This window comes from Pygoscelis adeliae, unplaced genomic scaffold (genome assembly GCF_000699105.1).
Source record: "Pygoscelis adeliae isolate BGI_AS28 unplaced genomic scaffold, ASM69910v1 Scaffold131, whole genome shotgun sequence".
NCBI lineage: Eukaryota > Metazoa > Chordata > Aves > Sphenisciformes > Spheniscidae > Pygoscelis > Pygoscelis adeliae.
Window position 1 is genome coordinate 816,804 of NW_008824058.1, and position 13,706 is coordinate 830,509.

Consider the following 13,706-nt stretch of genomic DNA (forward strand, 5'->3'; position numbering starts at 1 on the left):
CCACTGCAGACCAGGGTGAGATCCCAGTTGGGATCGCTCTGCTCCAGGGCGGACTGACGGCTTGGCTCCCCCGTAGTGGGGGGAGGCTGCCGGCTGGGTGTGTCAGGTGGGTGTGCAAAGCCGATGCCTTGGGAGGGACCGCAGGGCACCTGGGGTGTCGCTGGCAATTGTGACCACCCCCCCTGCCCGGCTGGGTGGGCTCGGTGCGCAGCGCCCAGCCGGGCACAGCGTGGCTGCCTTCCTGCCTACCTGCCTGCAGCCCCTGCTGTCTTCCTCCGGCCCCGGCCAGCCAGGAAAGGTGCAAGGATGATGCTTGGCAAAGGCTCTCCCTAGCGCTGTGCCTGCCCCTGGCTCTGCTGAGGCAGCCCCTCATGTTCCTTCCCTCAGGCCCTGCGCTTGCATTGCTGTTTGCTCCCAAACCTGCTTTGCTGGGTAAAAGTCATTGCTCCTTACTAAAACACAAACGCTCTGCGGAGGGCATTGCTCCGCCCTTGCTCTGCGACGTTTTCGGCTCCTACTCTCAGGCTGTGGCCTTCAGTTCTTGCTTTCCTCCCTGTGGCTGGGAAGTCACGCACCGACACCGTTATCCCAAGAAAGCATTATTTTCCAGTCTTTGCCAAAAGGTAATTTGAGCAATACAAGGGATGCCGAGCAAGTGAGAGAATGAACAAGCTGAATTCAGGCAAGTGTCTGAAGCAAGTAGTGCTCTAAGGACAAATCATTACAGAGAGAAGAAGCTGTTCGGTGAGAATTGTGCGCAGGAATGGAAAAATTAAGCAGATTTCTTTAATTGCCAAGCCTAATTCTTAACTCTCCCATGAACACAACGCATACCGAGTGCCCTGGTGATCTGCTAGAAGAGATTTATGTAACATGCACCTAAACCACAGGTCACGTGCCTGGCTTTCCGGTCTCAAACTTTTTGATCGCTCGGAGAGGAGAATGTATTTTAGTTTCCTCAGCCATGCTGCAGCATTTAGCAACGCCGTTTTAAATGCCTCTCCACCGACATGGCTCTAAGAAGGCTCATTCAGCAGAACCACAACGCCAACTTCATAGGCTTCGGTGCCGGCCCCGCTTGCGCCGCCGGGGGGGAGCAGGCTCTGCCGATGGACAGCAGGAGGATCCAGCACCTGGCCAACACAGTGGGGACGCTGCCCCGCGGGCGCAAGCAGGTACAGGCTCGCTCCTGTGCTCCGGGAGGCTGATGGCTCCTTTCTGCCCAGAAAGACGCTTGCTGCCCGCGTTTGCAGGTGCGAGCAGAAACGGCCGAGTTTTCCCAAGTGACCGCACAGGTTCCCTGCAGAACCGCATGGCTCCTGATTTCAGGGTGCTAGAGAGATTGCTGCTGGGCGCCTTTAGCCTAGCTGGTCTGGGGATTGCAATGAAATCTTTGCAACACCGGCAGCATGGGAAGCTCCTGAGAGGCACGAGCAGAGAGGTGTTCTGCCTGCGGGGGCTTGGGCACATGAAGTGCTTTTGCAGACGAGATCCTGCCCTGTCTGCATTTCTTCTCCATTTACAGCAGTGCTGCAAGTCAAAAGAGGCTCTTGCTGTCTGGGTGTTCCTTTAAACTTGCATTTACTTCAGTATAGCGGCCTGGCTAGACTGTTCTTTGTTCTGCAATGCTGACAGAAAGCACCTACCATGAGTTATTTCCATCCAGATTTTGGAGTATTTTGCTACAACTGTTGGGGCTGGTTGGGCTGTCTCTCTCGTCTGGGCTTTTCCCCCAGAACTGAACAGCACATTTGTGCACATTTCTGCTCTTTGCAACTGGATTGCCACAAAAGTCTCTCTTGCTGTTGCTGTAAATTGCCAGCTGAGCAATTCCAGCTTTGGTCTATTTGTCTAGCATGAAGAAGCCTAAATAGAAAATGTTTGAGACCCATTATAATCTGAAAGTATTATCAGAAAACTGGTGCATAATATCTGAGCACTTACGGCTTTGCTTTGTTCAGCAGTAGAAACGTGCTTAATCCTTTTCTTTGTACAAGTGTGGGGAGATAAAGGAAAGCCAGAGCCAGACTAATCTTGGGAACGCTGCTGCTGGGTGGCATCCAGCTCCCGCGGCTGTGATGGAGCAGCCCTTTGCATGGCAATTGCTGCTGGCGCAGGGGGAGGCTGACAGTAACGGCTGTGACGTGGCTGCGTCTGTTAAAGATGAATCACAACACGGGCATCAGGCCTGAGGACCGCTCTGCGCAGACCGTACCTAATGCTCACGTGCTGCAGCAGCCGCCCAGGTGTACGCCTGCCATTAGCTCTTTCACCTGGTGTGCGGTTTATTATTACACATGTAGTCTCTCCCCCCTCTCCTTTCTCTCCCCAAGTAAATGCATGTTTATAAAGTAGGGTGTTTCCGTAGGTGTCACACTGTGGCATCGTTTTATACTGCTGAAGCCTGACACATTTGGTTATATTGACTAACCTCTACAAACATTTTAGTGATAATGTAATTCCTTATTCGTGGTTCACTTTTATGGGAAGAATCGATGTTTAACACTGATCCTGGCTTTTTCCAGAGAGCTCTTCAGGCACAGGCCTCCCTAGCCTGAAGCAGAGATCGTGGATGCTTGTGGCCGTGACCATGCACGCATCAGCTTGGAAATGCTAGGCAGCCACCACAAGAAACTGCAGCGATAACTGTTTGCAGTTACCTTAATTTATGTGGGCTTTCTGCCTTTTCTCATAGGTGTTAAGTTTATAAATGCCCACAGATTTTTAGGGGAAAGGTACAAAAGAAAGGTGCGGTCTTGGCATAACAGAGACATGATTTGGGCACCGTCTAGATAATAGTTACAGCATTAACGGGAATGACGGCAATCCCTGGCCTTCAAAAATCTTGGAGCCTCACCCGTTTTAGCATTTTGAAGGGTCCCCACTGCTGGAGAGATGCCCCGGTGCTGTGTGCCCGTCAGGCCCTTGTCCTTCAACAAGAGCGCAAGTGCCTGCGCACCCCGAGGACGGAGCAGCCCAGCCACAGCCCGTGGCATGGGGCAGCTGCACGCCGAGCCGTGGCCCTGGCTGGCCCCTTACTCCCCACAGTGCACCGCAATAAAGCAAGGCGATCCGCAAAGAAGGAATATTCCTTCTCTTATTTGAAAACACAGGGCTGCCATGTAGGTTTGTTTTTTTTTTTTTAATTATGCAAAATAAGACAAGAGGATTGTGGACATTGCAAGAGCAATGGGAGGTCCATCTCTGATGCCCTGTCAGATGCAGGGGTTTTCTTGAGCGGTCATGCCTCTTGTCTTTCCCATTTCTACTGTCCTCAGAAATTACATCTCCAGCAGTTTGGGGAAGAGTTCCCTGCTCCAAGCACTTTTGCAGCCAGAAGATTTTCCTTGGGATTCAACCTGAATTTTTCCACTTGTTCTCATGCTTTTTCACAGCAATGTCTAGCACCCTAAATAGCACCTTCCTGCCGCAGGGTCTTCCAACAGGTATTGCTACAGGGGTCTCCCAGCCAAGTTATTTCTGGTTCCAGACCTCTCTCCCCCTCCAAAGTAGGTGTTTGTGACTTTATGAAAGCTAATTCTGAAGTTGTCAAATTATCAGCCCTGCGCAAAAAAACCCTTGTGTTGCTTCATTTTATATTGTCTGGTGGTAGCTCAGCTCTCGATTTTAACTTATTGCAAGGAAGATTGGATAGCTAGCAGGTGGCCAATTTTTTCTAATAAAGTTGAAACGGGTACTGCATTATTGTCTCCCAGCGAGGATACCCAGACATTTTCTGGAGGTGAACAACTGAAACAATATGATGTGCTAAGAGTACCCATGTTTTTTTTTTATTTTGGAAATACTCAATTTTATATTTAAAAGATTTGGAAAAATGAAAAAAACTGACCTATAGCCAGTTTTCCAGGGCTTAATTTCCAACATAGTAAAAATAAACACAAATTCCTTCAACAACCGCCTCTTGCAGGTTAATGCAATCCTTCACACCAGAATGTGTCGCAGTTGATAGTTTGTCTTGCAGCAATGCCAGTTAAACATCCTCCACGGACGTTGATACCAGACCTGTTACTGTGTAAAATTACTCTCTAACTCACTTGGAAAGTAACTGTAGGGTGGAGGAAGACTTCTTGGGCAGGAGGCAGCACCTTGTCTAAGCTTTGCAGGAGCAGCCAGTGCGCCCAGAGGTCGTTGCTGTTGGCTGCTGACTCTCTGCCTGTGCCCGGCTGAGCTCGCCGCCAGCATCTAACGGGTGGCTTTGAACATGATGATGAGTTGTCTTGCACCCTGGACCTAGCTGCTCTTCCTCCTGATCTGAAAGTTTACGTTCTCGTTTGACTGAGGGAGAGGCTGCATTGGTGCAAGCTGGTGGTGGGATGCTAGTTTTACTTTTTCTCTAAACTGCTGATTTTAGTCATGTGCCTCAAAGAACCATGAATCTACTGACCCTTTTCCACTCCCATGTCTGGTTACAGCTTGCCTTAGCTAGATCCAGCTCCTTGGGCGACTCCTCCACGCCACAAAGGTATGAAGATATTCTTCTATAGTCACTGTTATTTACTTATTCTGCATGAAACGTGTGTCCTGGGAATCTTCCTGTTTAGCAGCCCTAGTGGGATAAGGGTGCAAGGCAGAGAGCGGTACCCAACACCTGGGACGTGCAGGTGAAATTGTGACATTTGGTTTGGGTAAGAAAAGAGCAAGCACCACCGCTGCAACGCCTGATGAGGGAAGGCATGCTGGCACCCTGCTAGCACAGGGAGGGGCAATGATGGGGACACGATTGTTTTGGTTAGAAATACAGAGTGCACGAAGCGTGGCACCCCAGCGTTCATATGCAATTCTGTGTGTTCTTCTTACAGACACCTCATTGCTATATTAAAAGAAGATAAAGAGACGTTTGGGTTTGAAATCCAGGTAAGACTTAAATGACGAGTCAATTCATTAAAAAATAAAACATGGTGCAAACTCTTCAGTGTCACGTCCTCAAAATTAGGCTAAGACAGCATAGAGCAGAGAAAGGTATCTATCAGTTCCCTGTGAAATTTGAAGAGCTTACAGGAATGATACAGAACTAGGATGCATTTCCAAGGATTTTTTCATAGCGAAGGTCACAGATGAGAATTTCTGGCCTTCTCACAAGTCAGGGTGTTGAGCGTAGGAGAAATCTCATCCAAATCCAAATATGAGGCAATGGCAATGCCTTCTTACCTCCATAAGTGAATATTTTTTGGGGGAATTGTGTATGAGAATATTTTCATATAAAAAGAGGGAGATCAAAAAACTCTCGCTCCAAAAAATACCTTATACTAGCATTTTACTACCTCGTTTAACATATATAGACACATATGTATTTTTGAGGTAGCTGTACAGTATTGGCAAGTTTTTAAATAAATGACTGCTAAGCGTGACTTTTTGGGGGCTAAATCATATAGGAAGAAATTCTGTAGATGTAGAAGTCAGTAAATCATCAAATAGGAAAACCAGAATCTTATCAGGAGTACTGCTAATGGGAGATTTTTGTTCTGTAGATTTTTGTGAGAAAGGTAACTCTTAGATCAGTAGGCCTGCTAAAATCCTGGTTATAAATAAAAAATAATCCCAGGAATAAAAGGATGTAGTTTTGGGAGCAGCGGGTTGTGGCAATACCGCAGAGGTCTGCCTGCCGGCGGGACCTGCAGACAGGAGCCTGTTTGAGCCAGTGCCTGCAAGACCCTCCCATGTCGCCCCTCTGTTTCGATTACTGCGGCGGCAGAGTGTCTTCAAAGTGCTTGCCTGTATCTGTGCACAAAGGGAAAATAGTATTTTCAGTGAAATTAGTGTATTAGGAAAAGCTTAACTTTTTCAAATTTGGTTCTGTGACTAATGAGCGGGTAAGCGTTCAGTTCGTGAACAGCGGAGAGCTTTCAGAAGGGAGGATAATTGAGTCAATTATTGGGCTTTTGTATAAATTGTCAGGGCAGATTTTCATTATATGTGACATTCTGATTAAGAATAATTGTTCTTGGCACATTTTATTCCTGAACGTACATTCAGCGTGAGCCCTTCACTAGAAAGTCCAGGCTATGGAAAGGCAGCATCTGTCTGATACTAAGGATAAGCCATTATTTAGAAGCTGTAATTTCATTGCTACAAGTTAAATTTAGGCAAAGCAGAATAAGATGATGTGAAACTCTAGGTCTACCATCTGCAGGGAGCTCATGAGAACTGCAGTGATGGCCGAACGCCAGAGCTTCTCGCATGTTACTGCTTCTTCTCCTACTTCCCACTCACAGACCAGGGCCTGGGGGCAAGACAGACACCGTGCGGCTCCCAAAGTGCCTAGGTGTTTGCAGAGCAGACACACTCTGGTAGCACGTCTCTCCCCTCGCTGCAGCCACCTAAAAACCAAGTTCCCTCTCCAAAACTATGGCCCAGCCATCTTCTGCAGTCCCTGAGGAGAAGGTACACGAGAGGGAAGTCCACCCTCCTGGTTGGAGTGCTTCTCTTGGGGCCATCAGTCACACCCTGGAGATGTCCGCCTCTCCCAGTGGCTCTGGTGGGGACGTTGAGACACCTCTGTCCAGATGGCTCCAGTTAGGTGTGACAAATCCCATCCTGCTTGTCCAGCTCGTATCGCTCAAGCTGGCCCAATCTTCCAGGTTGGTAGGTGAGACCTACCACTCTGAAATAGGTAAAAAAAAAAAAGCAAGTGTGACGGGCAGTGGCATGTCCTCCAAGAACCTCATGTTTCACTTAGTGCTCTTAGTTTAGCCAAAAGTTTTACTGTTGGTCTAAGGGCTGAAATCACTGCATTGGTGTGATTTGGCCAGATAAGCTCTGAACTCACCCGGTCTTCGTCCCTGTTTGTTCCACGTTGACTGAAAAATTTGGGAATCTAACATGACTTCTCATATCTGGGTTAGATGTAGGTTTTCAGGAAGTTCAGCTTCAGTCTTAAATTTTGGTAGGAAGATGCGGCTAAATACTGATATTTGCATGTAACCAAGAAGACAGTTCCTGTCATTGCAAGATCTGGTCAGGCTGCATTGCCTACTTTTGCATTTTTCTAAATATATGTCAGCACTGATAATCACATGATGGATTTATACTTAGAATTACTTAATGTATATTTAAATGTATAAGTCAAGAATAAAAAGCACTTTTGAGGGGATAATGAGTTTATGAGGCCAAAAGAGCAGAAGCAGGTTCAACTCTTCTTGCTTTTCAGTTCTCATTGCAAACCGATCTATCTGGCAGCACCCGCTGACTTCACGCAGCATTCACAATGCGTAGGAGTCAACCGCTTGAAAAGCCCGAGTCACACCCTGCCATGCTGTGGCTGGGAACATGAAATATCCTTCCAGAAAGCAAATTGCATCCATGCTAGCAGATATTCTTGACTGAAGTTACGGAGTTTTTGATAATGAATAACCAACTTGCTTTAAAACCAGTTTTTTTCAAAAACAACGTACAGGCATCTGTCAGGTGTCTGCTGTTCTCTATCATAAGAATGCTATTTCTAATTGTTAGGTTAGAACATTTTGGTGTTCTCACTTGCATGATAATATACCCTGCTCATCACAGCCTTCTCGATTTAAAAAATGTGTTAAAAGACCGTTAATTTTTAAATTGTTTTCATGGCTTTGATATTGGTAACACTGTCGCTTTGGTATTAACAGACTATTAGATTTCCGCACCAAAATGATTACTCCCTGGAGGTATGCACTTGCGTCTGCAAAATTCAAGAAGAAAGTCCTGCCCATCTTTCTGGCCTTCAAATTGGTAACTATTCATGTATTTCCTCCGGCCCTGGGTGGCCTTACCTTGCTTTTCTCTCAGTTACTTTTATTGTAGAGCATGTGGAGGGTGTGCTGCAGATCCTAGTTTTTGCCTTTGTGTATCTCTAACAGGCGATATCCTCGCCAGTATCAACGGTGTGAACACTGGTGGTTTTAGTCACAAGCAAATAGTAGACTTGATAAAGTCTTCAGGGAACTATTTAAGGTAGGCATCCCTCCTTCAAATGGTTTTTAGCTTAATAGTCTCTCCCGCTGGAAGCCAAGAAAGCTTCTCGTGCTACCCTGCAGTCCTGTGCTGTCTCAGAGGCAGAAATCCCTGTGGGTTTGGCTCTGCAGAGCCACGCTCTTACTGCAGGTGAGGATTCGGGGGGGAGAGAGGAGCTCTGGGAAGGTCCCCCAGCATTGCCCCCCTAGTGGTTTTTCTCCTGCCCCTGCCGTGTATTTGCTTGTCTTGCACCAGCGCCGCCGCTGCTGAAGCCAGCCGTGGATGAGAGGGTTCGGCCGGGTGGGGTGCTCCCGGTTGCCACGTGCGGCCGCTCCCTGCGGACCCCACGGCACCGCACGCTGCAGCGCGGTGCGATGCGCTGCGGTGAGCTGCGGTGCGGGATCTGGCAGCCCTGGCAGCGCTCGGCGCTCCGCTTTGGTGCCAACATCGCCTGTTCTTCGCAGGTTAGAGACCATCAACGGGGCCATGTTTCTGCGGAAAATGGAGCTCGAGACCAAGCTGCAGTTACTGAAGGTAACATAATTAATTAGTTAATCCGTTGTTGAACACAGAGGGCTGTTGTGGATTCACTGCTAACGGGGGTAGGTGGGTGTCTGTGGGGCTGGGTGTCCTGGCAGGGGGCAGACACCCGTGTGTCCCTTGCTGCCAGCACCCCCAATTGCAGTCCCTGTAATATTTTCTGTATATTTTTTTGGTAATATTTTCCCCCACGATAATTTCTGTAACTCTCTAAATATTTCCATTTCTGCCTGTGTCTCAGCTGTGCCCAGCTGGCAGGCAATCCTCCCCTCTAAACAGCGTATTTTAATGTACTCTGTATTTAGCAAAAAGGGAAGGCAGACTTTCACAAGCAGAGCTCAAGCTCATTAGCGACGGCACGCTGACAGCACCTCTGACTTGTAGAACTTCTGTTTCCCCATCTGAGACCGAGGCAGCCGGGCTGGCAGCAGGTTTTCGAATGCCAGCACCCCAGGGTGCCTCTTTGCCCGCCCCGCTGCAGCCGTAGTGCCACAAGCGTTGCAAGGGACAGGGCTTTCCAAAGCCAGGACTCGGTCGATCTGAGTGAGGGGTTTTTCCTTATGCCTATGCCAAAACCCTCCGCACAGGAGTATGGTACTTTAAAAAGTGCATTAAAAATTAATCTGGCTAGAATAAACCTCATGCCAAATGGGTTAGACTTGCCAGAGCTGAGCAGCAGGGACAGGGTTTGCCATATGTGCCATTACCTATAAAATGTAAGTCCTGCCACGGGGGTGATTTCATGTTTAGTATTTAGCATGTTTAAAACAATGTTTATTTAATTTGGTTTGTGCTGCATTTATAAGAGTACCGCACATGGTGTTGTAATTTGCCGCGTGACATTGATGCTGTGGATGATGTAAATGGTAGCTGTGGGGGCCGGAGGGTGAGGAAAGGAGGGATCCCTCCCAACCTCCGCCGGTCTGCAGCTGGGGGCGTGCCAAGGGCAGTGTCTGGGTGTACGGGCGATATCTTGGTCACCGTCGCTTCAGCCTAGAAGATGGGCAGGGGCGAGGAGACCAGGGCGAGACCTCCGTGAGCTCGGTTTCCCCTCCAAGGTTCATTAAACTGATGAGGGCTATGGAGGATGCTTTTGGAAATAGCTGGGATGTTTTAGGCATTGCTCCCCTGCAGCTGGCTGTTATTTTCTCTCCGAAGGAGGTAAAACTGACCAACGGGCAGTGGGGGGCTCTTGGCTCTTGGCTGGTGGGAACAGCTGGGAGAGCTGAGCCCAGAGGCCGCGCTGGTACTCCCTTCAGGGTTGGAGCTAGGACAAACCCCTGCACGCCGGCTTGATCTGGCAGGGTGGGAGGCGTTGGGAGACTGGTGCGAGTGCAGGGGCTGCACTGGCTTCACATGGAGCTGCGCATGACTGTGACCCCCGGTGCCCGAGGCCAGCGGGAACTGGGGTGGTGGTTGGGGATGCTGAGACCGCCCGGCTGGCCGGCTAGTCCAGACATGGCGAGAAACGAGCCAGACCCCAGAGCCAGAGAGTTCATCACTGTGAGATGAACTCATAATGAGAACGCAGTAGCAGGATGCTTCCATCCCGGCCACGGTCAGTGCTCCATGGCAAGCCGTTTGGTCTGGTCCTTTAGAAAACTGGATGAAATAACCGTTAAAGTCACCAGAAATGGGCCACCTTCCCACCCCGCCCCTTTCCAGGGAAATTATAAAGCCAAAATCTCAAAATCTGCTGTGAAACGTTCTGTTTCAAGTGGGGAGTTTTTCGATACCAGCTGTTTCCCAGAAGTGCCAAACCCCTGCGACAAGCATCGTTACAGAGTAAAATATGGGTGTGTGCCTGGCCCTGCTCTCTCACACCAGTGTGGCTGCAGTGGAAAGAACCTAATTCTGTTTATAACTGTCTCTGATGCCTCACTGAAGGGCGTGCTTGGTCGCTGCAAACCCCTGTAACCGCAGCGAGACAGTGCCGTGCCCACGAGTGCTAAGCGTCACAGGTTTGGATGTGCGGTTGCAGAAGCGTGTCCTGCCCTCAGGATGCAGCAGCCAGCAGAGCAGCCCGTGCAAGGCACTGCAGCTGGGACACGTGCCCCCTCTGTGCCCACCACCGCCGTGCTGGTGCAACGGGCATCCTGGCAGCCGTGGGCAGATACCCGCTCCGTGCATCAGTTATCCTGATAGCCGCGCCGCTATTATGGTTTAATTAGATGGGAGAAACCAGGACTAGGAGGTGGTTGCTCTTTTGGTTGGGTCTGGATGGGGATAAAGAAAATCTTTAGACAACTCCCCGGCATCTCTTGCATGCAATTTCCTAGGTTTAGTTGAATTATAAATGGCTAAAACCTACTTTATTCAACATTATGTAGAGACTGTAAGAGCAAACTTCTCCGGACTAATTCTCCTTAAAAGCGGTCATTGCTCCCATTTTAGAGGTGAGCCTGTTTTAGTGTTGTAGGAATGCACTTGTGGGAAAGCTGGAGCCACCCCGTATCTCTGATTTGGCGAAGGCTGTCCAGCTGACCTGCGCCTGTCAGACCCGATGCACCAGCTATCTGCCAGATCATGTCCAAATCTGCTAGGAAGTGATTCAGTGAGAAGAGCAGCTGGGAAAAGGCTTGTTTCCCGGTGCCCTTGTAAATCGCTCTTGTTCAGTGTGTTAAGGGAGCCTCAGGAAGAGCCTCCGTGCCGCCCCCTCCTCCTGCTGCTGGGGGGCTGCCCGCAGGGCATCCCGGTGCCTCACCACCCTGCAGCTGGGCCGTGGTTTTCATTTTGTGATTGATTTTTCTGAAATGTGGAAAAGAGAAAAAATGTGAATGCAATAACAGGATTGCCCACGCAAGCTTAGTCTGGTCAGTTTGGTTGTGTAAATGCGTGATTTGGCAGCCTGTCCGGCTGCGTGTCTGGGGTGCACTGGGTTCATGCAGATTACTGGGGAAGTGCCTGTTGCGACCATCTCTGGGCAGAGGTTTACCTGTTGTTGTTGGTGGTTTTTTTTTTTTTTAATCAACTGTGCAATGGTTTATTTTTTACCAAAAGCTGACCTGCAACAGAGGGAAAGAAAAATATTGCTCACCGTTGGCTGGCATGTAGCACTTAGAGGTTGGTAAGGCTCTTCACTAGGGGGTCAGGGGTGGCTAGCTGTGCCATGCCCGCACTGCGCTGCTGGACCCAAGAGCAAGGAGGGGGTGCCTGTTCCTGGAGCTGCGGAAGGCTGGAGGAGGGCAGCCTGCAGGCTGCTGAGGAGGGCTGGTGTCTCCCTTTGCAGCTGAAGGCAAGCAGCACGCTCTCCAGATTTCAGGCTTCTGCTTTTCAAATCACACGTGTACAGTACCTCAGCTGAAGCACCCAGGGCATGAGCAGGATTGTGCTTTCTGGAAGAACTTTGCTCAACTCTGGGAAAATTGTCAGTAAAAAGAGGGACATACAAGTGCTTCCTGCAGGTGACCTGTACTTTCTGAGTACAATGTTTTCTTTACAAGTGTTTTATGCTTCTGCAAAAGTGTGTGAGTGACAGAGCCCTCTTTCTCTCCCACAGCAAACTCTGCAGCAGAAATGGGTGGAGTTGCGCTCTCTGCTCTTACAGGAACAGCGCTTGCTGCATGGTACGTCCTCGTTTCCGGGTAGGAAACCACAGCGCTGCTGAGTCCTTCTGTGAAAACGCTGTCTGATCAGTAAAAAGCAATTCTTTAATCTGATTTTCGTTTGCTTTCTTTTTCCCCTGTTAATGAAGGCATGGGGCTGGCCCCTGGGAAAGCTTTTTTTCCCGGACTAATGAATTTGGATGCTGCTTGACTAATGCAGACCAAAGGCTCTTTTGCGTGAGTTCTAGGAAAGGAGTTGCGAAGTTTTTTTCCATTCTTAATTTGGACTAATCAGGGGAGAGTTTTGTTTGTTTGTTTGTTTTATGGGTTGCCCAGGGAGCAGCTTTATTCTGCATGTGTGGGAAGGTGGGGGCAGAGAGCACCCCACAGCCAGGAGACGGCTTCCCATGAGGGAAAGGGGCTGCTCCCTGCACTGAGATGCTGGGCATGACGTTCCCCTGTGCCACCGTGTCACAGGCGTCCTGCTGTCCGGCCTTGAGCAGGCGCCGGTAAATAACGCTCCTCTTCGGCTTCTGCTTCCAGGGGAAGTGAACGACAACGCTCTGCTGGGCGCACTGGAGCTGGAAGAGTCCAGCTTGCTTGATGGCTGCAGCACGCCGGGACCCCTCTTTCGGATGAAGCCTCGCTTCTCCAGCGAGAGCAGCTCCCGCAGCCGGCTGAGCTCGATGACGGTGGACAGCGAGGACAGCTTCTACCAGAGCGGCGCCTTCGAGGATTCAGCTGCGGAGAGCCTGAGCAGCCAGTCGAGCGTGGATGATGACTGCTTCTTCCCCAGGGATGGGGACGGTGCTGCCGGGAGGTCCTCCCTGCGGAGGAACCGCAGCATCAGCCTGGCCAGCAGCGGGTCCATGTCCCCGCTCTGGGAGGGGAGCAGCTGCACCAGTAGTTTTGGGACCCTCCCACGGAAAAGCAGGAGATCCAGTGTCCGAAAGCACCTTTTGAAATTCATTCCAGGCCTTCACCGGGCGGTGGAAGAGGAAGAAAGTCGGGTGTGACATCGCACGTGTCATCCTTGATGTCTGGGGCTCTGCATGTGGGACTGCTGCGTGGCCTGGGACGGAGGGCAGCAGCTCACCCAGAAGCACGCAGTAGGTGAAGCGCGGTGGCACTGCATGGCAGCCCTCCAGACAACAGTACTGATGATATTTAAAAAGCCCTGGGTTTTTTAGTTATTTTAATTTTTAATCAGACCACACTGCGGACCTCTTCATTAACGTGAAAAATGACTAACTCTGAAACGTGAAGAACCTTTGCAGAACTTCCTCAGCGTACTTTAGTGTTAATAACAGTTTTTAATTAAATGCAAAATTGATAGCTATTTATTTCCTGTTACCAAAGTCATAGTCTTCCAAAGGTCTTTAATAAAGCAAGTGCTTCTACTAAAATGAGTGACAGAGTCCCATTAGAAAGAGGATAGAGCCCGGAGCATACGACAGGGAGAGACCCTGGGCAGTAACATTTTGAAACGAAGGGCAGAGATTTACCCGTGGTTTGCGGTGGGTGATTTACATGGCTGTGCTGGAGCGGGCCAGGAGCACACTTGCCAACTCCCCTGGCATGTGCGTGGCCGTCAGGACCCGTGCCGGCTGTTTCACTGCAGGGCTGCCCGCGCCGGCTCCCGCTGCCTGTGCAAGGCCATTGCCCTGCGAGGCTGCT

At 49.8% G+C, this 13,706-nt stretch overlaps 1 protein-coding gene across 1 annotated transcript; it reads left to right on the plus strand.

The window, feature by feature from the left end:
- Positions 1-1,010: 1,010 nt before the first annotated feature.
- On the plus strand, positions 1,011-13,053 carry CYTIP (cytohesin 1 interacting protein). Its single transcript, XM_009334029.1, has 8 exons — positions 1,011-1,175; positions 4,434-4,483; positions 4,821-4,875; positions 7,620-7,722; positions 7,851-7,944; positions 8,409-8,478; positions 11,984-12,050; positions 12,573-13,053. Exons 1-8 carry the CDS (start codon positions 1,011-1,013, stop codon positions 13,043-13,045), a joined length of 1,077 nt encoding a protein of 358 aa, XP_009332304.1. The 3' UTR covers positions 13,046-13,053.
- The last annotated feature ends 653 nt before the right edge of the window (positions 13,054-13,706 follow it).

What these genes read in the sequence shown, in the direction of transcription:
- CYTIP (XM_009334029.1), top strand. Translation starts at nt 1,011, where the DNA reads ATGGCTCTAAGAAGGCTCATTCAGCAGAACCACAACGCCAACTTCATA. An exon ending in CCAAGCTGCAGTTACTGAAG is followed by an intron (nt 8,479 to 11,983) that starts GTAACATAATTA and finishes TCTCTCCCACAG; the next exon opens with CAAACTCTGCAGCAGAAATG. An exon ending in GGAACAGCGCTTGCTGCATG is followed by an intron (nt 12,051 to 12,572) that starts GTACGTCCTCGT and finishes TTCTGCTTCCAG; the next exon opens with GGGAAGTGAACGACAACGCT.